This window comes from Stenella coeruleoalba (genome assembly GCF_951394435.1).
Source record: "Stenella coeruleoalba genome assembly, chromosome: 15".
NCBI lineage: Eukaryota > Metazoa > Chordata > Mammalia > Artiodactyla > Delphinidae > Stenella > Stenella coeruleoalba.
Genome location: NC_137161.1, coordinates 83,542,035 through 83,567,677, shown reverse-complemented (window position 1 = coordinate 83,567,677; position 25,643 = coordinate 83,542,035). Strand labels below are relative to the sequence as shown.

The 25,643-nt window shown below is 44.7% G+C and overlaps 2 protein-coding genes across 3 annotated transcripts in view; both read left to right on the top strand.

Annotated features, from left to right (window-relative positions):
* Nucleotides 1-36: 36 nt before the first annotated feature.
* KDELR2 (KDEL endoplasmic reticulum protein retention receptor 2) lies at nucleotides 37-16,918 on the top strand. Its single transcript, XM_079899162.1, has 5 exons — nucleotides 37-266; nucleotides 8,979-9,079; nucleotides 12,256-12,414; nucleotides 13,496-13,748; nucleotides 14,867-16,918. The coding sequence occupies exons 1-5, from the start codon at nucleotides 176-178 to the stop codon at nucleotides 14,899-14,901; spliced, it is 639 nt and encodes a 212-aa protein (XP_079755288.1). The 5' UTR covers nucleotides 37-175; the 3' UTR covers nucleotides 14,902-16,918.
* Nucleotides 16,919-21,843: 4,925 nt separating this feature from the next.
* Nucleotides 21,844-25,643, top strand: part of DAGLB (diacylglycerol lipase beta) — a 30,591-nt gene continuing 26,791 nt past the window's right edge. For both annotated transcript variants that reach the window (XM_079945363.1, XM_079945362.1), the window contains exons 1-2: nucleotides 21,844-22,026; nucleotides 23,421-23,572. In XM_079945363.1, the coding sequence (XP_079801489.1) occupies nucleotides 21,932-22,026; nucleotides 23,421-23,572 (247 nt within the window). In that variant the 5' untranslated portion in view covers nucleotides 21,844-21,931. The remainder of the gene's footprint in view (nucleotides 22,027-23,420; nucleotides 23,573-25,643) is intronic.

Sequence of the window (25,643 nt, the reverse complement as noted above, 5' to 3'; positions counted from 1 at the left end):
GGCCTGGCGGCCGTCCGCTCTCCCAAGCTGCCCCGCGCGCGCGCCGGCAGTTCGGCCACGTCCCTGGCCACGTCGCGCTCGCTTTCGCCATCTTCGCAGCTTCCTGTCTGTGGCCGCCGCCGCCGCCGCAGCCTGAGCCGCGGAGCCTGGGGCCGCCGCGCAGACCGCCGCCGCCATGAACATCTTCCGGCTGACCGGGGACCTGTCCCACCTGGCGGCCATCGTCATCCTGCTGCTGAAGATCTGGAAGACGCGCTCCTGCGCCGGTAAGCGGCGGACGAGGCCCAGGAGAGGCTCGGGCATAGGGCCGGGTCTCTGGGAGGACCAGGCGACCTCGGCTGCCCCACGCCCCGCGGGCCTGCGCCGGCCCGACACACCCCCTCGGCCGGCCTGGCGGGCGGCGGGGCCCCGGGGGAGCCTGCGGCCCCTCGGGGTGGAAGCTCAGGCCGGGGTGAGGTGTCGCGGTGCTGGGCCCAGCTCTGCACTTGGTCGGCTCGCGAACTTGAGCCGTCGGAGCGGGGGAGGCGCCAACTGGACAGCGCGAGGCCTTGTTATCTCTGAAAAGTTTGGATGGGGGGGGCGGGGGTCCGGCAGGCGCGGCCTCCGCCCGCGGCTTTAGTGGGCGCTTCTCCGAGCGCCTGTTCTGGGGGTCCCGAGGTGCGGAGAGCCCGCGAATCAATGGGACGCGCGGTAGGAGGATGGGCAGGACGGCGGCGGCTCGGCCTGACGTGGCAGACTACCCAGCCCGGTAGGTGGGGCTGGTGTGGGGAGAGGTCACCCTGCTCCCCACCCTGCCCCTTCGAGGACTGGTCTTTACGTTAGGGTGTCCGGGCAGGCCTGTCCTTAGAGTCCTGCTCTAACACGCCAGCTCTCGGGTCCAGGATCACGCCTGCCACGGGAGGGGGTATGGGGAGGTCTCTAAGCGAATTTCTTGGGGCAGTTAATGCTGCTTTGAGGGACGATCTAGTTTGTCAAACTCCGAGTGCCTTCATCTAATAATGGGTTCTCTTCAACCTGCGGCGCGGCGCCGGGTACCGCCGAGGTCTCGTGTGGTCTCCTGTAATTCCTCACTCCACGTCACCAGTGAGTTGGCGGCTCGCTCCTCTGGAGTACACATTTCATGCTCACACTGCTGGGAGGCAGTGAGACAAATCTTTACCGGCTAGTAGTTGCGGGGTTTTGCATTTCATTAACCCTAAAAGCTTAAGAATGGCGAATTTTAAATGATTTCTTAAAATTACAGCGTCTTCCTTAAACATATTTTTGATGCCATGGCCTTAGTATAATAACGTTTGATGAATTAAAGAGCTTAATTTTTGCAGAGACAGTAAAAGATGGGGTCCCAAAGGACCTGGGTGGCAGAGATTCCATTTACGTGACTGATTTCTAAATATTTTCACTTGTCAAGGAACACCACATCTTTGGCTGCTGTCTTCAGGCCTCACCTGTCTCCCTGGAACATAGCTGAAATCCAGGAAGTAAGCAAAACCAAAAAAGACCTTTGAGCAATCAAAGTGGATGTTACAAAGTCCATGTACTGAAGCTGGTGTGTTTGGCTTGGAGGTGATCTCTCAATTTATGTATAGTTCTGAGAGGTTCAGTTGTATGATTTCCAAAGACAGCGAAGTAATTTCAGCGATTGTGATAGCTGACATTTAAACGCTTGCTATGTATTAGGTAGTGAGCTAAGTACCTTATATGGCTTATCCCGTGTAGTCCTTGAAATAACCTTATGAGGTGAGTGCTGTTGCCCCCATTCTGTGGACCAGGGAACTGAGGCTCAGGGAGGTGAGAAAATTAGTGCCAGGGTTGGAACACAGGTGATCAGTAACTCACAATTAAGGATTTGAATAAATATCTATTTGGCCTGAACAATTTTGTTTTAAATTATTCAAAATTATTCAGGTGAGTAGTTTAGGACATTTTCTGTTGCACTCAGGAAATGTTATTTTTTATCCCTGCTTTATTGAGCTGTAATTGACATATAACATTTTATTAGTTTTAGGTGTACAAGGTAGAAATTTGATATGTGTATTGTGAAATGATTACCACAGTAAGTTTAGTTAACACCCATCACCACACATAGCTACATTTTTCTTGCCATGAGAACTTTGAAGATCTACTCTCTTAGCAACTTTCAAACATACGATACAGTGTTGCTAACTACAGTTAACCACTGTATGTTACATCCCCAGGATTTACCTTTTGACTACCTTCACCCATTTTGCCCATCCCCCCACCAGAAAATGTTACTGTTAATCTTTATTTTTGTATGAAAATCTTTGTGTGAATCTCTTTATCCTTCACACGTTCCTCAGAATCCCCTTCTCTGTCAAGTCATTCAATGTTGAAGCACGCGATCTCCTAAGTGTGTATCTAAACTAAGATGTTGGGGAGAAGTTAGTGCGATGCTGAATGTAGAACTCGTGAGGGAACCTTGAGTAATAGGAGAAAGTAAGGAGGTTTGCTATTTTGTTTGTTTTAAAACATTCATTTAGAACATTTTTAAATGTTCTCATTTGGGAGATTTAGGAGCATTTAGGAAAATAAAATACTTCAGCCAAAATAATAAGGAAGGTGAATAGGTGAGTTAAGTTTGTGTGCATTTGCCCAGTATCCCAATAGTTACTAAACTATCCTCTTTATCAGACTTAGGATCATTTCAGTTCTTATATGTGAGATTTCCTGGCCTTGTAAAAATCAAAATCACCAAGATCTTTTATTCAGAATTAAAGTCTGAATTTGACTAACTGCCTTGTTTTTTCCATCCTAATTTAAAGTTGTTTGGAGACTTTTGAAAGAGTAAGAATTTGATATGAGGTTCTCAACTAAAATAGGAGACGTGTACATTCAGGTTGTGTTTCTCACTTTGAAAATACGGGTATTGGGGTTCATTTTAGGATTTTGGCATTTGTTTTGAACACAGCTGCAGCTGCTACTTCCCTGGTGGCGCAGTGGTTAAGAATCTGCCTGCCAATGCAGGGGACACAGGTTCGAGCCCTGGTCTGGGAAGATCCCACATACTGCAGAGCAACTAAGCCCGTGCACCACAACTACTGAGCCTGTGCTCTAGAGCCTGCGTGCCACAACTACTGAGCCCGCTTGCCATAACTACTGAAGCCCACGCACCTAGAGCCTGTGCTCCGCAACAAGAGAAGCCACTGCAGTGAGAAGCCTGCGCACCGCAACGAAGAGTAGCCCCTGCTTGCTGCAACTAGAGAAAGCCCGTGTGCAGCAACGAAGACCCAACACAGCCATAAATAAATAAACAAACAAACAAATAAATAAAAACAAACATAGCTGCAGCTATAGAACCACGGGGCTTTTTCTCCTTAGGGTAAGGGATGAGACAGGTGAGTGAAGAAGATTCTGTTTTCTTGAACAACTGCCTTAAAGGACCTATTGTAAAGTGAGGGCAGGGGAGTTGATCTTGGTTTAGTTTGAACTGGCATTCTCCGGTGTCTGCCGTTGTCATGACAGAGGGGTACCCAAATGAAGTGTGAGTTCCTCATCTTCCTGAACTATGACTGCAGCTGGATCCACAGTATGCTCAAGTTGTCACTTTATTGTCTTCAACACTGACCTGGGTAGTGTTGGGAGAACAAGCCTTGGTTTGTAGGTGAAGGATTTCCTATCTACATTTTCCTGTAGGCTGATAGTTATTATTAGTACTGTATCTATTGTGCTTAAAGTACTAGTGGAGTTCTGAGCTCCAAGGCTCCCAGCCATCCTCCCCTTCCCTCCACCTATTGCTTAGATTGTTGTTAGCTGTTGTCATGTAAGTTGCAGACTTTTCATTCTCCTGAAGATGACTGTAATGTACAGTGTCCCTGCATTGCTTGTAATTGGACAGTTTTTATATATATATATGTGTGTGTGTGTGTGTGTATGTGTGTGTGTATATATATATATGTATATATATATATTTACCTTTATATTTTGAACTTATTAGGAGGTAGTTTTTTTGCAATGAATGTATCTAATTTACAAAAAGCAGCCATTTTCTTGGCTCTTAAATGTGTTGAAGTTTTAGGTTTTAATATATTTCATCTTAAATTGTCTTAAGTAGTACGCAGTGTCTGGTATTTTGATTTATTGATTGATTTTTGTAGTTGCTTTTCCAGATGTGGGGAGTTTTTTCCCTCTTTCTGTTTTGTTTTTTTTTTGTTTATTGAAGTGTGGTTGGTTTACGGTGTTTTGGTTTCAGGTGTACAGCAAAGTGATTCATATATATATACATATATATGTGTGTGTGTGTGTATGTGTATACATATATATTCTTTTTAAGAATCTCTTCCCTTATAGATTATTATAAGATATTGAGTATAGTTCCCTGTGCTATACAGTATGTAAAACTTTTTGTAAAACTTGTTGTAAAACTTGTTGTGACAGTTTATATTTTTGAAGCACATGGAAAAGACCTCCTCTTTTATTGTCACTGAGTACTTCAGGAAGCTTTTGCCTCACATTCCCAGCTCCCTCTTGGTAGCAGCTGTCACCTTTGTTCTTTTGAGTGCCAGTCTTGTGAGTAATCATTGCTCTCACTTACTGACCACCCACCATGTGCAAGGCACTGGGGACACAGTCCAGAGCAGCAGCTTGTTGCTGTCAAAGTTTCTGCTCTCAAGAAAGCTGCAATTTAGTTGAAATAATAAGACATATATAAAAAGATAAAAACACAGGGTATCAAACCATACAGGCAGTAAATCCTATGGATGTGAAGTGGCAAGACCCTAGGGAAGGCTCCCTTAATTTCCCAACAAGGAGGGTATAAGACCTCTATGAGGAAAAGTATGAAACTTTGCTCATGGACATAGAAGGTGACCTTGAATGTATGTTCATACCAATGTCCTGGATAGGACCAGGCAGGCTGGTGAGGAAGCAAGATGATTTGTCTCCCCAGATTAACTTACTAATTCAGAATATCATCAAAGTTAAAAGATAATAAACTGAGAGAAGTAATCTGCAATATATCTAAGTGACAAAAGGTTAATATCCATAATAAAATACTCCTACAAATTAAAAAAAACAATCTGATAGATAAATGGGCAGTGTTGGCAGTTCACAGAAGAATAACAGAAGGCCAGTTAATCATGAAAGAATGCCTTGCCTCACTAGTAGTTAGGAACCTGGATATTAAAATAGCAGTGCACGCCATCATTTGCTGCTGGGTGGGAAAAAGTCAGAGGTTTACAAGATCTAATGTAGGCAAGGGTGTGAAGTAAGGCGTATTCTCATCTGGTGTTAAGGAATATGTAAATTGGCACAGCCTATGTAGAGGAAATTTGACAGTATTTCAAAACAAAGTGTTTATTTTATCCCAGCATTTCTAGGGAATTTGAACTACAGAAATTGTCTTATATGTGAACAAACTATATATAGATATAAAGATGTTTGTTGTACATAAATAAATACAAAACACTGTTTATAGATACAAAGATGTTTTTATAAGAACAAAAATTGTACACAACCCAAATGTCCATTAGTGGAAGGGTCACACAAATGACACTATGGAGCACTATGCAGCCATTAAAAAGAATGAGCCAGAAGTATTAACAGGAGAAGGTATATCTGAAACACTGAGTTAACAGAGCAAATTGTAAAGCGAGAGATGGTATGGCCCCATTTTAAGGGGCAAACGTGTGGGTACACATATAAATACACATATGGAAAGCGGCTTTAACAAAAAGCCTGGAACATTGCACTTAAAATGGAGGTGGGAGGGGTGTGAAAAAGGTCCTTTTGATTTTTATTCCATGTATGTTAGTCCAGTTGTTATTTTTAATAAAATAACATGGATTTCTCTGAAAACAAGAAAAGATGGCAAAGCGATACATAGTAATAGCTGTCATTTATTGAGCATTTGCAGCATGGCAGGTATAGTCAAAACCACGTTTTCCAATAGTCCCACAATTTGGCATAATTTGTCCCCATTTGACAGCTGCAGAAAGTGAGGTTTAGGGGGGCCAAGAATGCAATGGGCCCTGACTTACCCGGTGCATTCAAGGGCTGAGCTTGAACCCAAACCTTCTGGCCCCAAAGCCTCTGTTTCCCCAAGTCCCAAGAGCTGTGTTATGAGTCAGGTGCTGACTGTTGGGCTGCTGGTTCCAGGGTAAGTTAATGGCCTTTAGGAGAGCATCTGGATCCTTTGAGACAATGGGGCAGAGCATGGTGCCTGGGACCCTTGTTGAATGCGGCCGTGCAGATTATCCTGGTAGTCTGACCTACAGTGCTTGGTTGCATCCCAGCTGTTGCCAGGACAAAAATAATTCATTGAACGCTTTTCTTTTTGGTTGAGGGCTTTGTTCTATAAATACAATGGGAATATGAGAAGTGCAGCTTTTAACCAGCTTAATTTAAAGTAACATACAGTGGAGTATTTAGTTGTAGGCTTTTATTAAACTTAACTTGGCCCAGTGGGAAAAGACAGGAATGGTGTTAAGTTCAGTGACTGGTTTCCATTTTACAAGCTATACTCCTTACTCTGGGTATTTGGTGCATTTGGTATGGGGATGTGGCTGTTACAGAAACATTTAGAGTGAGTGTTCTTGAGAGCTCGTTACCGATAGCGTTCGCATGCTTCGGTCTCGACACCGAAACTGACCGTGGGAGCCCCTCTGGCTTATAGCAAGTATTCCCCCTGGAAGGAGATTCCTGCCCCTGCCTGATCTGTCTTCAGCTGGGATCCCTGCCTTCCCGGGAAGACAGAACAGTTTTTCTGTTTTAAAGGGAAAAGCTGCTACCTGCTAATCAGGATCCCAGGCCAGGAAGAATAGGGTAAAACTGTGTAAGCACACTCAGGTTTCCAGCATGGCGGTTCCTGCATGGATTCTGCACCACGGGACAAGCTGCAGGCCACTCGCTGCCTGTCCCCTGCTCCTCTGCCCCACCCTCTGGCTGGCAGTAAATTAGGGCAGAGCCCAGAGCATGTCGCCTATTTACAGTCATAGAGACACAGTATGACTTAGAAACTCTTTGGAAGTGTTACCCCAAAATACCATAAAATGAGAGTTTACCCCCATGACATGAAAATAAAATGAATTGCATTTTCTTTTTTCCATTTGCTCATTCATTCAGCAAGTATTTTCTGGGCCCTGCTGTGTGTCAGGCCCAGTGCTCAGCACAGAGAACACGAAGTGGAATAAGGCATGACCCCGGCCTTTGGAGATCTCTGTGTCTGGTGGGGGTTTGGGGGAGAGGGAGACAGGCAACCAGGTAATCACAGTGTATTTATAAGCACTGTAACAGGAGCTAGGGCAGCAGCTGGCATGAAGTAGTTCCCAGTATATACTTGCTGAATGAATAAACAGCAATGAGGGAGGGTGTCTTCAAAGACGACTTCCCAGAGGAAGTGATGTGAATTGGGTCCCAAAGGGGAGTGGTAAAAGCAATATGATAGTCCCTGATGTTTAGTATAGGAATGCTGAAAATGAGGACATTAGAATAAACCCTTTACAACAAAATTTGCCCATGTGTATTCCATAATTTTTTATTTAAAATATTGGAAAGAACCGTATAGAAAATGAACTGGAAATTTCTCACTCAAGGCTTCAGCAATCACCAAACGTGAACTGCATGCTCCCTGTCCTTTTTCCCCCATCTTGTCTTCGCTCTCCCATCTTCTCTATGTCAATGGCAGCCTCATTGTTTCTCCTTTGGAACACTGATCTTTGATAAGAAAAAAAAGTCCCTATTACTGGAGAAAAGACTAGAAGGGGCAGGCTGACTATCTGTATTTCCACCTTTGGCGCTTGAAATTGGTTACTACTGATGGATCCAGAGGGATAGAGTCAACTTTTTCTTCGGTTTCTATTTAGGTATTTTTGTGAATAGGTTGGAACTGCAATTATGCATGTGTAGAAAGTAACATTTTTAGATCCAGGCTTTTCGCTTCAACAGGCTTTAAAATTGTTTTGTAAAGTAGTGTTGTTTGTAAAATATCATTTAAAACAATGTGATTTTCACATTCTGGAAGAATATTGCTAATGATTTGGCTGCAGTGACATTTCTGCTAAATACAAACTTGCTTAAATGTCTGATGGTGTGAAGTTTGCAATGTAGGTGAGGTTGGGCCGGTTCTGACACCTAGTAAGACTCAGTTTCCTTAATGAATTCGCTCTTTCTCCAACCTCTGAAACCCACAGTTCACAGTCTGTTGTCACACAAATATTTGGCCAAATCCAGATGTCGGGTACACTCCACCTGATCTACTAGATGTCCCCGGCTGTGTCTCCATGTGCCACAACAGTGCTCTGGAGGGAGAAACAGTTTCAAAATGTGAAAACAATAGAAGACTGCTCTTTGGGGGACTAGCAGGTTCCCACCCTCTTGTTGCCATAGCATCCAGGAGCATTTTTATGTGAGTCTGAGATTGGTTGTGTGATTCCTCTAAGAGAACTTCTTTTAAAGTTTTTAACCTGTCCCAAGTAAATGCTGCCCTCACAAAAGAAGTCACCTTGGGAGGCCAATCCAGGAGGATTACTGCTCAAACTCTGCCCTGAAACACTGTCCCCCACAGGGTTCCTTAATCCAGGTAGATTCCAGCTCCATCCTCGAAAGATTTGTCACCACGAGACATTGTTTTAAAATGGAAAGATGCTAAAGGTAACAGACAAGTTACAACACTAAGTAACAGCAGGGTTTTTGAAATAAATTTCTTCCTGCTTAGACATATTTGAGAAGTTTAATGTTCATTTGAACAATGCACATCCTGGTATATTGGAGCTGGCATAATTAAGTCACTTTCTATGGTCACCCATCATAGTAAGACAGAAAAGTTGTTAGAACCTTCCCAAACGGTTATGTTCAAGAATGTTAAGGGAAAGAAAACCTGAAACTGCTGTCATTTATTTAGAGTCATCCCGACCATCAGCCTTGACCCCTGGTGTCCCACGTTCCTGCGTTTCCTGCACGGTGTTGTCTACAAAAATCATAAAGCTCTTGGAGGCATTTCTAATGCTTTCCTTTTGTTTCTTTAGGTATTTCTGGGAAAAGCCAGCTTCTCTTTGCACTGGTCTTCACAACTCGTTACCTGGATCTTTTTACTTCATTTATTTCATTATATAATACGTCTATGAAGGTATGGTGTGGCATCCAGTGGAATGTATTTTATCCGTAATTCACAGACCTATGGAAACTGTTAAATTTATGTCACCTGTGCACTTAATTAAACATCTTCAAGAATAATGTCTAAATATGCTGTTCTTGTTGTAGGCACTTTTAGACCACCTAGTACATATAAGAAGGAATAGTTACCTTTAGGCATAATTTTTTCCTACATCAAAGCAGTATCTATTTAATGAAAGTGCTTCACACTTAGAGATTTCTTAGTCTTAAGTTCCTCAACTATGATAAAGTTCTAAAGCTCTTGAAAACCTTATAAGAAAGAGGGGTGACTATCATGTTTTCAAGCAGTGGGAAATTATAGACTCCCTGGGAAACCCAGCAAGTTGGTTCAGAACGAGAAGCGAAAGCCGGGGCTCCTCGCCGCACAGCCTTGTCCTGCTGCTCTGGGAGGGCCAGGCTGTGCCCTCTGGGTGCCACTTGTGCTGTGCTGAAGCAACAGCTGCACCATAATTTACTTAATATGGATTTTAAACCCTTTAACTTGTCCTAAGTATTAGTATCCATGACACCTTTGGTGTCATATATCCCCGCATGAAAACAAATGTATAGCTCTCAAAATACAAAATGTTTGTATACCACCCAGCCTCTTGTGTGCCACTGGTGGTACGCGCTCCACGCTTACGGCAGCCTCAGTTCTTTCCCACAGGCACTGACCTCACACTTGGTGAGCACCGCCAGGGCGCAGTGAGGGTGGGGCAGACAGCAAGCAGCACTCCGTCTGGCAGCGGAGAGCAGACTATCATAGCAGCACTAAATGGATGACTGCGGTGTGTGATTGGTGCCATGAAGGAAAGTATGGGGCTCTCAGCATGTGTAAAGGATGTCTGATTTCATTCATTCATTCTTCAAATGCTTAACTGCACCTGCGTGCTGGGCACTATGGTAGGCACTTGGTTATTGGTACCCAGGGAAGCAATGTTTAAAGCCATGGGTATGGTATTTAAAGCAACTCCCCCCAACACTTTGTGTTCAAAAGCATTTTTATAAGCACAGGTCAAAGTAGACAAAGCAGTATTTGAGCCTGTGGTCTTTACTAAGAAGCAAATTTGAGTTACCTGTAATCATTCCATTCTTTATTACTAAGTGATGGGAGCGTCATTATCAGGAAATAATTAGCTCCCTTAAAAATGGCTAGGTCCGGGAATTGCCGGCAGTCCAGTGGCTAGGACTCTGCGCTTTCACCGCCAAACTGCCAGGGGCCCGGGTTCGATCCCTGCTAGGGGACTAAGGTCCCACAAGCTGCATGGCGCTGCCCAAAACAGAAAGCCTAGGTCTTTGCTTGCTGTGCAGGCAAGTTACAACTGTAGATACTGGAAGTGTATGAGTGAGAGTCCCCTTACCCCCAGGACGCCTAGCTTTCAGAGGAATCCTTACTTGCTTAATTGTTGCTTCCAAACATAATGTCTTGAAAATCAGGGCAGTGAGAGCCAAGTTTTATGTGCTCATAGCTTTTTACTTTAAATGCCAAGCACTGGTGAGAGGAGAAAAGCAGCTGCTTTTCCCAGTGGCTGCTAAGCCTTTATGGGCACAGTCTGGGCTGGCTGCAGGAGTGGGGCTGGGGAGGGACCCCCGGCCACCGTGTGCCTTCACAGGATGTTCGGGGGGGGGGGCTCTGTACATAGGTGTGTGTGTGTTTTGTTTATACATGTGGATTATATGTTATTTTATTCATATACATACATGCATATATTTTCATGTGGAGAGAACTCACAGTATAAGATACTGACCTTCCTTGATTTTGCATTGGGGAGGGGAGTGTGTGTGTTACTTCTTGGTGTATGGGTATCGTCAACAATTTTAATATTGACGTTGTATTGCCTATTTATTTGCAAATGTAACTTCATGATAAGATGCCGGGGACAGTTTAGGTCTTTGTTTTGTTTTGTTTTTAAGTGTATGTGGACTGGATGCTTGCTCTCATTTTTCTCTGAAGTTGTTTTGCCCAAATGTTTTCCTAATCAGGTTTCACAAGTTGCCTTTCCTGGAGAGAAGTGGCACCAGGCCACGCGGCTGACATCCTGGTTGTCTATGTTTATAGGCTGGAATTGCCGTTTGCTTCTTGAGCCTAAAATTCTGCAGTCTGAAAATTGGTGTAATTTCAGAATATCAGACTTTTCCTTGGGTTCAGATGAATATATAGTGTTTTACCTTTTGAATGTGAAAGACGAACATGTAGGCAGCAGTATTTTACAAATTACCACTTAGTTTGGTTTTGCTTTTGTTATGTTACCAGGCAGAATTTCATAGCAGCAATATATAAGTTAAAACCATCATTGCAAAGTTTAACATGAGTTACATTGTTTATCTTATCTTTAGATAAGGCACTAGCTCAGAAATATCTTCATGCTGTAAGGAAGTGCCTTGGTTTTGAACTGCATTGAACTTCCCGTTCACTTTTTTTCTAAAGCTACCATCTAATAGTTTAAAAGAGATTAAAAATACGTTCTTTGCAGTCTCTTACGTAAAGTTAAACTTAACACTTAACATATGATCCAGCAATCCCACTTGTAGGTATTTACCTAAGAGAAATGAAAACTTACGTTCACACAAAAGCCTGTACACAAATGCTCACAGCAGCTCTCCCCACCATCTCCCAAGCTGGGAACAACCCACCTGTCCTTTAACTGCTGGGTGGATGAACAGCTGTGGCACCCAGACATGGGCTGTTGCTTTGAAATATGGGGGGACCAGTTCTTAATACACATGACAACACAGTTGGATCTCAAATCGTTATGCTAACTGAAAGAAGCTGATCTTAAAGTTGACATATGGTTATGATTCTATTTATGGAATGGAATTCTAGAAGAGGCAAAAACTGCAAGGACCAGGAACTCATCAGTGATTGCCAGAGGTTAGGCTGGGAGAAAGGCTTGACTCTGCAGGGGCAGCATGAGGGAATTTGGGGTGGCGGAGGTGTTAGGACTGGTCTGTGTCTTGATTGTGGTGGTGGTTGTATGACTTATAGAACCGTATATCCCAAAAAAGTATATATTTTAAATTTTAAAAAATATATATATACACATATGTGTGTGTGTGTGTGTATGTGTATACATATGGACGATGTAGACAGCCAAGAGAGTGTGAGCAATTTTAAGATATTGATGACCCAGTATTTTTTTTTCTTTGTAGCTTATCTACATTGCCTGCTCCTATGCCACAGTGTACCTGATCTACATGAAATTTAAGGCAACCTACGATGGAAATCATGATACTTTCCGAGTGGAGTTTCTGGTGGTCCCTGTGGGAGGCCTCTCGTTTCTAGTCAATCACGACTTCTCTCCTCTTGAGGTTAGTTAAGAGGCTATTTAGTAATCCTGTCTCGTTCCCTAGGGAAATAGACCCGTTTGCAGGTAATGGGGTTCTGTTTTGGTTTGGTTTCTTGAGGGGCGGGGCGGTGGGTTGGCAGACATACATGGTTCGGTGTAAATAAATCGTGGGCAGGAATTAAGCACCCAGGTTAGACACCTCTTTGGGTGTCTCTGACTCTCCTTTAGAATATAAACTTGGCTTCTGTGATTCCAAGCACAGTGCGCTGCCTGTCCGAGTGTCTGAAGCACACGGTCTTCTCCCCGCTCCCACTCTTCGTGCGCGGGCTTCGCTCATTGGTGCCGTCTGCGAATCACCTAAGCAGCGTTGCTTCAGTCCTCGTCTTCAGGAAGCGCAGTTAGCGTGGTGCCCCAGCGCTCCTATGCGCTCCGCCCACCCCTGAGCGTCCTGGGCTTGATTCAGTTACCGCACTGACGGTGGTCATCTGATGGTGCAGGGAGCGCCTGGGTTTTGAAACACTTCAGGGACTACTCACAAGTCCTCCTTTCGTCATCGTGAATGAAGTGCTGTGTTGGGCAGAGAGTTTGCATGATTACAGCTCTGACTTCCTACCCCTTTGATTTAACCATGCTAAAAGCCTGAAGGATAAGAAAAATAGTGAGACGATTTAAATAGCCTGGAAAGGAGACCCAGTTGGTGAGGAAAAACAGCAGTGAGGGAGTGGAAGGACCCAGTCATCAGTCCTGTCAACCCTGGCAGAAAGCAGAAATTAGGGACCCTAGATTCGGAGTGGGATAAGGTGACGCAGGAGAAGCAGCATACACGTAGAGTCCCAGAAAATTGAAGAATGCAACGCTGGAGAGACAAGGTGATGAAAGTCCAAGAGGTAGAGCTGTGCAGGTTGTCCAGCCTGTCACTGGGAGCGTCGTGCCTTTTATCTGTGGCTGAAGTTTCTGTGATTTATTAAATTGCAAAGCTACTCTGGCCTGGGCTCTGATGCCAGATTCCCCACTCTGTGCTACTTCACAGTAAAGCAAGAGTGTTTCCTGTGAACTCATGGCGGGCACTGGATGCTGACCAAAGCGTGCTGTTTCTCTTACAGATTTTGTGGACCTTCTCCATTTACCTTGAGTCAGTGGCTATCCTACCACAGCTCTTCATGATCAGCAAGACCGGGGAGGCCGAGACCATCACCACCCACTACCTGTTCTTCCTGGGCCTCTACCGTGCTTTGTATCTTGTCAACTGGATCTGGCGCTTCTACTTTGAGGGCTTCTTTGACCTCATCGCTGTGGTGGCCGGCGTTGTCCAGACCATCCTATACTGCGACTTCTTCTACTTGTACATCACAAAAGGTACATTGGGCTGCGTACTGCCAGCTTTGTTGTACGGCCGTGTGTTCTTCTAGGGGCTCTCCTTGCCTCGCATGCTCCTAATCTGACACTTGCTCAGAAAGCAGAACTGGCTTCAGAGGAACCTTTTAATGACTGTCCAGTTAAATTCTCGGTCAGGGTTGTCAGGCTTTTTTTTTTTTTCTTTTTCTGTAACTTTATTGTTTTCTACAATGACACGTTTTCATTGTAAAATCAGTCAGAACTAATGATTCTGAAAACAATCACCCAGAATCCTACCACTCAGAGATAATCATTGTTAACGCTTCAGTAAATGTAATCATTTAATGATACATGATTTCAACTAAACATGTTATTCTATAATCTGCTCTTTTCCCCAGACATCTACATAATTTTTAATAGCGATAGAGTATTATGTGGATTACCATAATTTACTTACTCAGCCCCCTGTTCATGGGTGTTTGGGCTTAAAAATCCAGTGCTTATATCAGCATCCTTGTATGTGTATATTTTTGCATTTGTATGAATAGAGGATGTGTGAACGTCACAAAAATCTGATGAAAGCCATGGTCCTTGCTGAGAAAAAAATGCACAGTTAGACATATTCACACAAATATATGCGTAGAGTTTTAGGGAATTCAGGAGCTTCTGAAACCCAACCACAGATCCCAGGCTAAGAATCCTGGCTATGCAATAAAATTCCTAATGGTGGAATTGCTAGTTATAAGGGCATATGTATCTTATCTCCTTTTTTAACATCCAAAATATCATAACAGTTATATTTCAGTACATGTTAATTAGGGAAGAAAGTCATGATAAAAAAAAGCTGCTGTGAATTTAGTGACAATTTCAATTGAATTACTATCTTTAAATTCAATTGCTGTGGCATCCAGATACATGAAGAAAATTCCGGTCTGTGTGTGCATGACACTTCCATAGTTCAGAGGGCTTTGTTTATTGACAGCAAAATCAGACGCCTGTTGGTTGCCAGAAGCTTATTTCCTTGGACCTTACTATGTAGTATCTTGTATGACAGACTTCTGGGAATGGGAAGGAGGAAACTGTAAGCTTGTCAGGATCAGTAACCTTTTGTTTTTTTCTCCCTCTCTTGAAAATTCTAGTACTCAAGGGAAAGAAGCTCAGTCTGCCAGCGTAAGTGCCAAAGACCATGACCAGCATCTGTCCTTCAGGGTGCTCGGACAGAATTCTTACCACAGCAAAGGCACAAGATGCTTCATATGGAAAATCAGAAACTTAACTCTTTTGTTGCAGATAGTCATCTATGGCTCTGTAAGAACCCAGAGGGAAAGAACCAGAAGGTTTCTGTTCAGTGCATCTTGCCTTATCTTTTTTTATTACTATGTACAAAGATTTTTTTACACAAAGAAACTTAATGCTGTATTAATAAAGTCAGTGTGTAGCTTCAATTGGGATAGTTGCAAAAGTGAAGATTTTGTGAGGAATAAGTGCAAACTTTTTTTTAAATTCTTTGAAATTGTTGATTCTTTGTGTCTGCGATGAAATCATACTCCTTGACAATTGGTAGATTATATATTCCTCCATCTATCAAACTTGCATTCCACTATATTTATTTTTTTGCCAAGAGATGAGTTATCTTTGTTTGAAATCTGAGACACTGTGTCCAGTTTGGTACATCTGTTCAAATCACTTCCCACCTGATGTGGAAATCCTTCCTTGGACGTCACAACACTACATTTAAGGCTGGTAAGGGTGACTTGAAAGTCTTACGGTTTTCATTGCCAAAATTTTAAGATTCTGAATGTCGATGGAGTCTCATTTAGGAGTCAGCAAAGGTGCCTGCCCTCCTCCCCTACTAAGAAGTGTCAGTTTGAGACTGTCCCAAGGCTGTTAAAGAGCTCGGTGGGCAGGGGCTGTGGGCTGCCTGCTGTCTGAGCGTGAGGTGCAGGAAGCATTTGTGATTATTTTGGATCTAGGACTCCTCTGAGAAGTGGAACACGAGTAGTTACCTATCACTTTAATTTATAGTTACAGAAGATTACTACAACCATGTCTATGCTCAGATTCTTCATACCACTTTTGGATAGCAAAGTGATTTCCTTTTTTTTAACTGGCAGCACCAATTGCCATTCCTTTTACTTTTTTTTGTTTTTTGTTTTGTTTTTACTGAGCTCTTGCGTGACTTATCTTGTGTTACCATCCTAAATAAACATCTTACTAAACATAGAAGAAACTGTCTTTTTTCTGAATTAGGCTTTTGGAACATCCTGTGTCAGGATGGGTTTTTATGTTTTTCGATTGGCAACAAAAGCTCTACATAGGGCTGCAAACATTTGTTCTCCACTTAATAATCTAAAACCCTCTGTATTTTTTAGAAAATTTGGAATTTTCCTCCTGATTTTGCCATTGTATTGGTTTGCTGTGTTTTTTTGATTTATGCAAAAGCATTTGACTTTGTTTTTATGTGATGCACCATAGATGTTAACGTGTTGAATACTAACAGTGCTTACTACGAGAAGGATGTAGTCTTCTTGCTTGCTGCATTAAAATACCTTGTGGAGGAAGCGAGCTGGATGGGCTTTACTTTTATCTAGTGTGTCTCATAACATCTTTCCAAATAAGCAGTATAACTGCATAGTTTAACCTCCTGTCTTTCTCTCTCTCATTCCCACCCCCCGACCCCCCGCATGTCTTTGCTTTTCTGTATCAGAGTATCTTTCTTTCTGGCATCCTAGTTTTGTTTCTGTCTTCATCCTCCTTGGAAGATTCTGATAGTGTGGAGGAAGGGTAGGAAATCGTGTCCTAAGTGGAGCAGACTCCTTGCGGCCCAAGCTGGGGATGGGTGGGGGTCTCACACTTGTTTTTGTGCATGTAAATCAAACACAGGCTGGGATCATTGGTTGGAGAGCACACTGCGTAGAGCGAGGATCAGGCTGGGATCATTGGTTGGAGAGCACACTACGTAGAGCCAGGATCTGGGACTTCCGCACCTGATTCACGAAGTGTCAGTGCCTCCTTCAGTCATTCTGCCCAAGTAACTGTAAAGCTGGCCAAGATGCTGCCACCATCTTGTGGCCCACCAGGATGACATCTTAACAGGTGCCTTAGGGGAGCGCAGGACTGGGCAGCATCCTTGCACACGCTGGAAACAAAGGCATTGTCTGATGCACCTCACGAAGCACTGTTTCAGAATTACTCTCACTTCCTGAATAAAGGTTATCAGGTAATTCATACTTTTGATAGAGCTGTTTTATTTGTGTGAATTTTTTTTAATGTAAACATACAGGGAAATTTTAAAAAGTTAACAAATTTGCCCACTAAGTAACTCTGAAAAGCTGCTGGCTATAGGCTGCTTACAGACACCAATCCCTTCCCTGTCCAGTTCAATCACAGGCATCCTAGTTTCCCAGGGAGTTCCCTGGTGGTCCAGTGGTTAGGACTCGGCGCCTCACTTGTGGTGGGTTCAGTCCCTGGTTGGGGAACCAAGATCCTGAAAGCTGCTCAGCATGGCCAAAGAAAAGAAGAAGAGGAAGGTTTCCCGCTTTTTATAGTCGGGTCAAAGAGAGAAATGGCTGGAGAAAAAAAAGTTGCAGGTGGAAGGCTTGCTAGGGAAGATCCAGCCCAGCCTTTCCAAAGATACCAATTGGTTGGACAGTTTCCTGGAAAGATCAAGCAAAGATTCCATTTCAGTAGAAATCGTAAGTGGTTTGTGGGAATGCTAGGTAAGGCACAAGCTTTGGGGTCAGACTTGTGTTGAGTCCTGGCTCCCCCACACTCTAGCTCTGACCTTGGATTTAACGTGAGCCTTGTTCCCGCTCAGTTACCAGCAGAGACTCCTGCCACAGGATTTCTGCGAGGTGTAGATGAGCCCATGTCCTGAAGCTCACAACACAGAGCTTGGGGTACATCAAGTGCTCAGGACCTCAGGGGCCCTCTTTCCCCTCCCCTTCTTTGTGCTTAACTTGGGACAGCTGCCTTGAAAGCCGGCTGGAACCAGTTCGGCCAGAGTTCCTTTGACCCATTTGACGACTTCAGTAGTTTTGCCCTTGTTAGAGAGCTTGCATCTTCAGAAAGTGACTCCCGTACCTTGTAAAACCTGCTGTCAGTGAGGTCTGATGAGGGCTGATTGGATTGGGGCTCCATGTGGGGTCTTCTCCTGTGTGCTTCACCATGTAGTGGCTGAATGTAGAAACTCCAAGGAACCTGCACTCTGCCCAGTAACCACCGCTCCCTCGCCTGCCAACTGATCTGGGTTAGCCTTTGCAGTGTAGAGTCTTGTGCAGGTGCTGGGCAGGGCATTCTCTTCCCGTTCTGGAACAATTTGTCCCTGCAATTTAAAAGCAAGTTGCAGCATGATATAGCACTAGTCCTTTTAAACAATGACAAGGATACTTTTATACCACCAGAACGTAATATTCCAGATTTCTGACCTAGTGTGACCTTGGGTACTTAAAAAGTGAGTCTCCATTACCAAAATGGAATGGAAATACAGAACCTATTTACTCATAAGTTTTCTAAGACAATAAATAGTTCTGTAATAGGAAAACTGGTGTGCCCTAAAACTAAGTGATGTGTTTACTTCAAGTTCTGAGAACTGAAGATCTCAGGGCTTTAAAGAATGCTCAGAGAAACAACTGTCTAACTGATGGAAAGATCACCTGGCTAAAAGCCCCCATCCCAACCCCCATCTGACACAGACAATAGAGCAAACATTAAATCCAAGCATATTAATCCTGTTCAGAACATAGGGGTTTACTCAAAGAAAATCCAGTCCTAAAGGGAGAAATAGAGGAAGATGTGAATCAGTTTGAAACACAGAATAAAGATCAGTTTCTTCAAGTTAATATGAAGGTAAACTGAAATGCCAAGAAATCGCTGAAGAATACCTGCTGTTATTTGCAGATACATAGTGAAATTAACCTGAAAGAACAAGCAGGGAAGGATATCAAAGATCTCCCCCCCCCCACCACCACCAAATTCAAGATGAAGCAAATATGGCAGGATGTTATCCCTTGTTAAATCGGATGGTGGGTCCTTAGGTATCAGACATCTTCTCTGTATTTGAAAATTTTCATCATTTAGAAGTCATGATGGGTCATTCACCTTTTCAAGAGCTATGCTTTGACTTGGATATCTCATTTGGAAGTAACAAAAACTAGTTATTTTTTAACGTTGATTTTTAAAAACTTTTAAAATAGCTATTTTTAATAGAAAATTGAAAAAAAACTGTAAAATAAGGGGCCGTCTATGCTTTGTATGACATACCCACACGATGGCACAATATATTGTTTTAAAATAGCTCCAATTCAGGACTCCCCTGGTGGCACAGTGGATAAGACTCCACGCTCCTGATGCAGGGGGCCTGGGTTCGATCCCTGGTCAGGGAACTAGATCCCACGTGCATGCCGCAACTAAGAGTTTACATGCCACAACTAAGGAGCCCACGTGCCGCAACTAAGGAGCCTGCCTTCCACAACTAAGACCTGGTGCAACCAAATAAAACAAATATTAAAAAATAAATAAATACAATAGCTCTAATTCAATCAATGGAATACTGTTAATGTGGAAATGGCAGAATATACCTGCAGTGATTAGAACTATACAAAATACAGGGAATTCCCTGGTGGCGCAGTGGTTAAGAATCCGCCTGCCAATGCAGGGGACACGGGTTTGAACCTTGGTCCAGGAAGATCCCACGTGCCATGGAGCAACTAAGCCCCTGTGCCACAACTACTGAGCCCGTGTTCTAGAGCCCACGAGCCACAACTAATGAGCCCGTGTGCCGCAACTACTGAAGGTGGTGCGCGTAGAGCCAGTGCTCTGCCACAAGAGAAGCCACTGCAATGAGAAGCCCATGCAGCACAACGAAGAGTAGCCCCTGCTCGCCGCAACTAGAGAAAGCTCGCGCACAGCAACGAGGACCCAACACAGCCAAAAATAAATTAATTAAAAAAAATACATTTACCTTAAAAAAATTTGTTTACTCTTTTTTTAAATTAATTCATTTATTTTTGGCTGGATTGAAGACCCCAATGGCTGAAGACGAGAGGAAGACAGCCCTGGAAATGGTCCAGGCAGCTGGGACAGATAGACACTGTGTGACATTTGTATTGCACGAGGAGGACGATATCCTGGGAAATTCTCTTCGTTACATGATCATGAAGAACCCGGAAGTGGAATTTCGTGGTTACACTACAACCCATCCTTCAGAGAGCAAAATTAATTTGCACATACAGACTCGAAGTGCCCTTCCAGCTGTTGAGCCCTTTCAGAGAGGCCTGACTGAGCTCATGAATAGACATCTGCCAACATGTGCTTGATACGTTTGAAGCCAGCATAAAGGAATGTAAGGATCAAAAAGCCAGCAGAAATGAAGCCACATTCTAGTCCCTTATGCACTATGCAGGGAGGACTGACCTCTAGGATATCCTATTCATGTTCTTGCAAAACCCAGAAGTAAACGTTTGTGGTTACAACATGACCTGTCCTCCAGAAAGGCTTCTTTCTAGCTCTTAACCCACTTCTGCTGTTGGAGTCCCCATAAGAAACTGTATTCTTCTAATAAATTCCCTCTTTTATTTAAACTGGGGAAAAAAAAAAAGAATGTATGTGATCACAGGCACAACATTCTAACTTCTGAATCACCCTTTTTCACCTTAATTGCTACTCTTCCTCCAGATCTCATTTTAATATCTTCTTCAGGGAAAGTCTTCCCTGACCTCTCTGATTAAGTCACTTCTGGCCACACCAAGTGCCCAATAAATATTTATTTTATGAATGATTGAATGATCCTCTTTTTCTATAAAAATCTCATAACTTCCTTGTTTACAATTCCCTGTATCATTTTCACAACCGTCAATACAGTTTATTATTATTACTTTTTTTTAACATTATTTAACTCTGAAATTTTGCCCTTTAGAAGACCACTGAAGGTTCTTCGGACTTGGAAAATTTTGACATTTAATGTTTGTTTGTTCATTAATCAAGTATTTAATAAGTGCATTTAATGTGCTCTATTATGTGCATTGCAGTGAACAAGATGGACAAGGTTTCCAGGCTCAGGCAACTTAACACACTCAAGGTGGAAGGAGAGCGGTAACACATGTGATACAATGTCCGGGAGTGATTAAGAGCTGTGAAGGAAACTAAAGCTGGGCAAAGGAACGGGAACCGATGGGTGGGCTGTTTTAGATAAAGTGGCCAGGGAAGGCTCTTGAGGCAGTGACACTTGAGCTGAGGGCTGAATGAAGTGAGAGAGTGACAGGGAAATACCTGCAGGAGGAACGTCCCTGGCAAAGGACACGGGGACTTTGAAAACCTTGGGGCGAGAATAAGCTTGATGTATTTCAGGGGAAAAAAGGTGGCAGGCAGTGGAGTGAAGGAGGGAGAAAGTAGTAACCCTAACCCGGGAAGGCAGATAATCACGCATTTACAGACTTATGCTGTATAACTACCAAGGAAAAGCTTCTCTAGGGGTTTGGAGTACAGCCTTGCAAGATCCTAAGCTGATGGGCCTCGTTTGACGGTTCAACAAGGTCACGCCAGCTGCTGTAGGGAGAATGCACCGTAGGTGGGGTAGCAGAGTGGGGGAGAGCAGTAGGGAGACCGGGTTAGGTACACGATGAAGGGGGCTTGGGCCAGGGTGGAGGGGCATGGAGGGGCTGAGAAGTGGTCAGAACCTGCTCGGGAGGAAGGAGGGCAGATCAGGTTATTCCCCACTCCCCAGCACAAAGCTGCCGTGTGGCTTCAGGCCCTGAACCAGGGAATGGTCCCAAAGAGGCACTCCTGATCCCAGGATCGGTCGGGGCTGGGGGCAACTTCGTCATAGGCTTGCAGCCCCACAGACCTGGGTATGAACTCCAGATCCGCCACTGACTGCTGGGGGTCTCTGGGCTAGCTAACCCTTCGGGTCAGGAAGACTCCTTATCTACAAAATTCATACCTGCGAAGTCCCTACGAGGCCCACCTGCGTCTTCCGGGTCAGCTCACCTGCGCAGGCGCAGAGGCCCAGCGGCCGCTGCGTGGAGCTCAGTGCGCGTGCGCCGGTCTCGGCCTCTCACTCTCTCTCCCCCCTTCCCCCCCTCACCCGCCCCAGCGTGCGCCTGCGCGGAGTCGCGGTTCGGCGGTGGAGACCGGAGGGCTCGGGGCTCCGAGTGGCAGCGCGCTCGCGGCGAGCCGGCCCGAGCCCGGGCGGCGGGTACTTCGCCATGCCGGGGATGGTGCTGTTCGGCCGGCGCTGGGCCATCGCCAGCGACGACTTGGTCTTCCCGGGGGTCTTCGAGCTGTTCGTGCGAGTGCTGTGGTGAGGGCGGGCTCTGCGGGCAGCGGGCGGCCGGGACGGAGGAGGGAGCGGGGCCGAGGCGGTCGAGGGCAGGGACCGTGTCGCCTGCCCTGCGTTCTTGTACCTGGTCCTCTCCACCGCCCGAGGAGGTGGGTGCCGCTGCTCTCCCCATTTCCAGACAGCATACGGCGGCCCAGAGCGGGGACGCCGTGCCCGGCGTCATGGGGTGGGCCCGCCGGCGGGACGTCGGCGCTGCAGGGCACGGGCACCCCTCCGGGGCGTCGAGACCCGGGCCCGGGAGCCGCCGGGACTGCGCTGCCGCCCAAAGCCGTGGCCTCGGGACCTCCTGCCTCGAGCCGGGAACAGCCATCAGCATCGCTCCAGCGTTCTGCATGGAAACGCACTGCATCTTGTCTGCCAAACGCAGGAATGGCAACAATACCGTTCGTGCCGTTCCTGAGCCGGTTGTGGCTGAATCCCTCGACGAGCACACAGGACTGGCATTTTCTCTCTAGTCTTTCAAAATGTGGAATCCGTGGGGAGTGGAATTGGGTGCCTGAAAGTCAGTCCCAGAGGGTCTGAGCGAAGAGTAATATCATCGTTATTAAAAAGTAGATTCTTAAGGGGAGAGGAATTTAAAAACATGAAAGTATGAGCTGCTTCTTAGTTGTTTCATAGTTTTCAGGGCCAGTCTTTCTGAGATCATTTCCCGTTATTATTTCTAGACAAGGATGTAATATCACAAAACTGACAAAAGCATAAAAAGTTATCTAGTCCAGTTCCTCTTCTGGCCTTGAATCTCTAATACCGCGTTCTCGCGAAATGGTTCCCTGCCGGATTCTGAAATAACTCTAGTGAAGAACCACTATGACGTTGCATGGTTGGGTGCTGCCTTTCATTGTTCTGTCCTGAATTACAAAATATACTTATGAGTCTGCAGTCCTTGTCCTTTCAAGTTGATCAGTGTTCACCACAGAACATCTTTCCATAGCTTGCTTCCCATCCCCTTGTTTTTGTACTACACCCAGCAGATTACGGCGTGCGTTTGTCAGTTTCTTGTTAATCCACAGAAGTAAAAAGTCTCTCGCTGATGACTGATCAAGTATATACTTTGGAGTCATGATGGGGCAACTTTCCAGCAGTTCACATTATATTTGCTTACTTATAGCTTTAAATGTACTACAACAGGTACAGAATAAAAACGATGATGTAAGCATAGAAAGGATAAAGCTCATTAAAAATAAAAAAAAGCCATACTCTTTAATTGACTTAGTAAATATGTTATTGAGGAAGATTCAGTTCCAAAGTGAACCTCGCCTTGTTTTGGAAAGTATTAACTCCATTTACTTCCTTCCATTGTGTTTTTCAAAGCGGCTCCTTGGATTCCATTTCTGACGCTACCTGTGTCTCGGCAGGTGGATCGGCATCCTGACGCTGTACCTCATGCACAGAGGGAAGCTGGACTGTCCTGGTGGCGTCCTGCTCAGCAGTTACCTGATCGTGCTCATCATTCTGCTGGCAGTTATCATATGCACCGTGTCAGCCATCGTGTGTGTCAGCATGAAAGGTAAACGCTAGTCTCTTCTGTTTGACACTGCTTCTTCCTCTTCTTCTTTTTTTGGCTGCGCAGCCTGCGGGATCTTAGTTCCCAGACCAGGGATGGAACCCGGGCCCCCTGCAGTGGGGGAGTCCTAACCACTGGACCACCAGGGAATTCCCAACACCTCTTCATTTTTAATCGCTTTTTTGAGATAACAATTCACATACCATACAATTCATCCATTTAAGTGTACAATTCAGTGATTTATCGTATATTCAGAGAGTCGTGCAACCCTCCCCGCTACCAATTTCAGAACATTTCATCACCCCAAAAAGAATTTCCTGTGCCCGCTAGCAATTACTCCTCATTTCTCCCCAACTCCCTCAGCCCTAGGCATCCACTACTCTACTCCCTGTCTGTAGATTTGCCTGTTCTGGACATCATATAGGTGGACTCATCCACGATGTGGCCTTTCGGTCTGGCTTCTTAAACTTGGGATAACGTTTTCAAGGTTCGTCCGTGTTAGAGCATGTATCAGCACTTCATTCCTTTTTATGACTGATTAGTATTGCACTGAACGTGTATACCACAGTTTATTTATCCATTTGTCAGTTGGTGGACATTTGGGTTGTTTCCACTTTCTGGCTGTTACAGATAATGCTGCTTTCAGCGTTCGCATACATGTTTTACATACCCTTATGTTTTTATTTCTCTTGGATATGTACGTAGGGGTGGTAGTGCTAGATCACATGGCAAATCTGTTTAACTTCCTGAGGAACAGCCAGACTGTTTTCCAAGCAGTTGGACCATTTTTCTTTCCCACCAGCACTTTATAAGGGTTCCAGTTTCTCCACATCCTCACCAACACCTACTATCTGACTTTTTGATCATAGCCATCCTGGTAGATATGAAATGCTATCTCATTGTGTTGTTTTTTTTCTTTTTTTTTTTTTTGCGGTACGCGGGCCTCTCACTGTTGCGGCCTCTCCCGTTGCGGAGCACAGGCTGCGGACGCGCAGGCTCAGCGGCCATGGCTCACGGGCCCAGCCGCTCCACGGCACGTGGGATCTTCCCGGACCGGGGCACGAACCCGTGTCCCCTGCATCGGCAGGCGGACTCTCAACCGCTGCGCCACCAGGGAAGCCCTCATTGTGGTTTTGATTTCCATTTTCTTGATGACAAATGATATTGAGCATCTTTTCATATGCTCAGTGGCCATTTTTATATTATTTTTAAAGAAATGTCTGTTCAGATTCTTTGCCCAATTTTAAATTGGGTTCTTTGTCCTTTATTAATGAGTTGTAAAAGTTATATCTCTTCTTGATAGTTTTTTTCTATATGTTACCATTTTCTGCAGACAGTCGTTTAGCTGAGAATGTCTGAAAACGTTGGAAACCTTCCCTGTCGATTACTGTGGTTTGTAGGATGAGCTGAGCACTCTTGTGGCTGATAAAGAAATGCATCAGTAAATGAAAACTCATCCGTCAAAGGCAGGGCTGCATGGCATGCTACCATCCAACGTGTTTTATCACTGCTTGAATCGGGATGTAGGAGGGAGGCTTACAGATTGTAGATGATGATGATAAAACTGGGAGGGAGTAAGTAGCTGATACCCTGGGTGATGGAATCAAGATCTCGATAGGGTGGAACGATAGACTGAAACTTAATAGATGGTAGTTCGTGGGGAGAAATACAGAGAGAAATGTTAGTGGCAGAGTGTTTCATGAGAAAAAGCCCTTAGGGTTTGGATGACCAAGAAGCATGGCGCACGCCCACGTACTGCAGCAACGTAGAAAAGAGAGCCCTGGCTATTTTAGTTTACCTCTGAAAACGTGAATGCATGGGGTCTGGATCAAAGACGGTCCCAGTTCTTTGGTCTCTGTCGGACCCCAAGTCTGGATCGTCGTTGGTACTGATGCTGAAGGAAAGGAAGGAGCTGAAATATGTACGATGAGGATTTAGCACTATGAGGTTCTTATTGAGCTCAGATTTTCTGAAAGATGGTGTCATTTCAGGTACAGGGTATCTAATTTAGTTTCCCTATCTGTTCACAGCACATTCTGTTTAGCACACCAGGTTTACAACTGTAATAGTGGGT

Excerpts from the sequence above, each read along its gene's own strand:
- KDELR2 (XM_079899162.1), top strand. The coding sequence starts at position 176 with ATGAACATCTTCCGGCTGACCGGGGACCTGTCCCACCTGGCGGCCATC. Across the intron at positions 9,080-12,255 it reads TATATAATACGTCTATGAAG|CTTATCTACATTGCCTGCTC; the intron begins GTATGGTGTGGC and ends TTTTCTTTGTAG. Across the intron at positions 12,415-13,495 it reads ACGACTTCTCTCCTCTTGAG|ATTTTGTGGACCTTCTCCAT; the intron begins GTTAGTTAAGAG and ends TTTCTCTTACAG.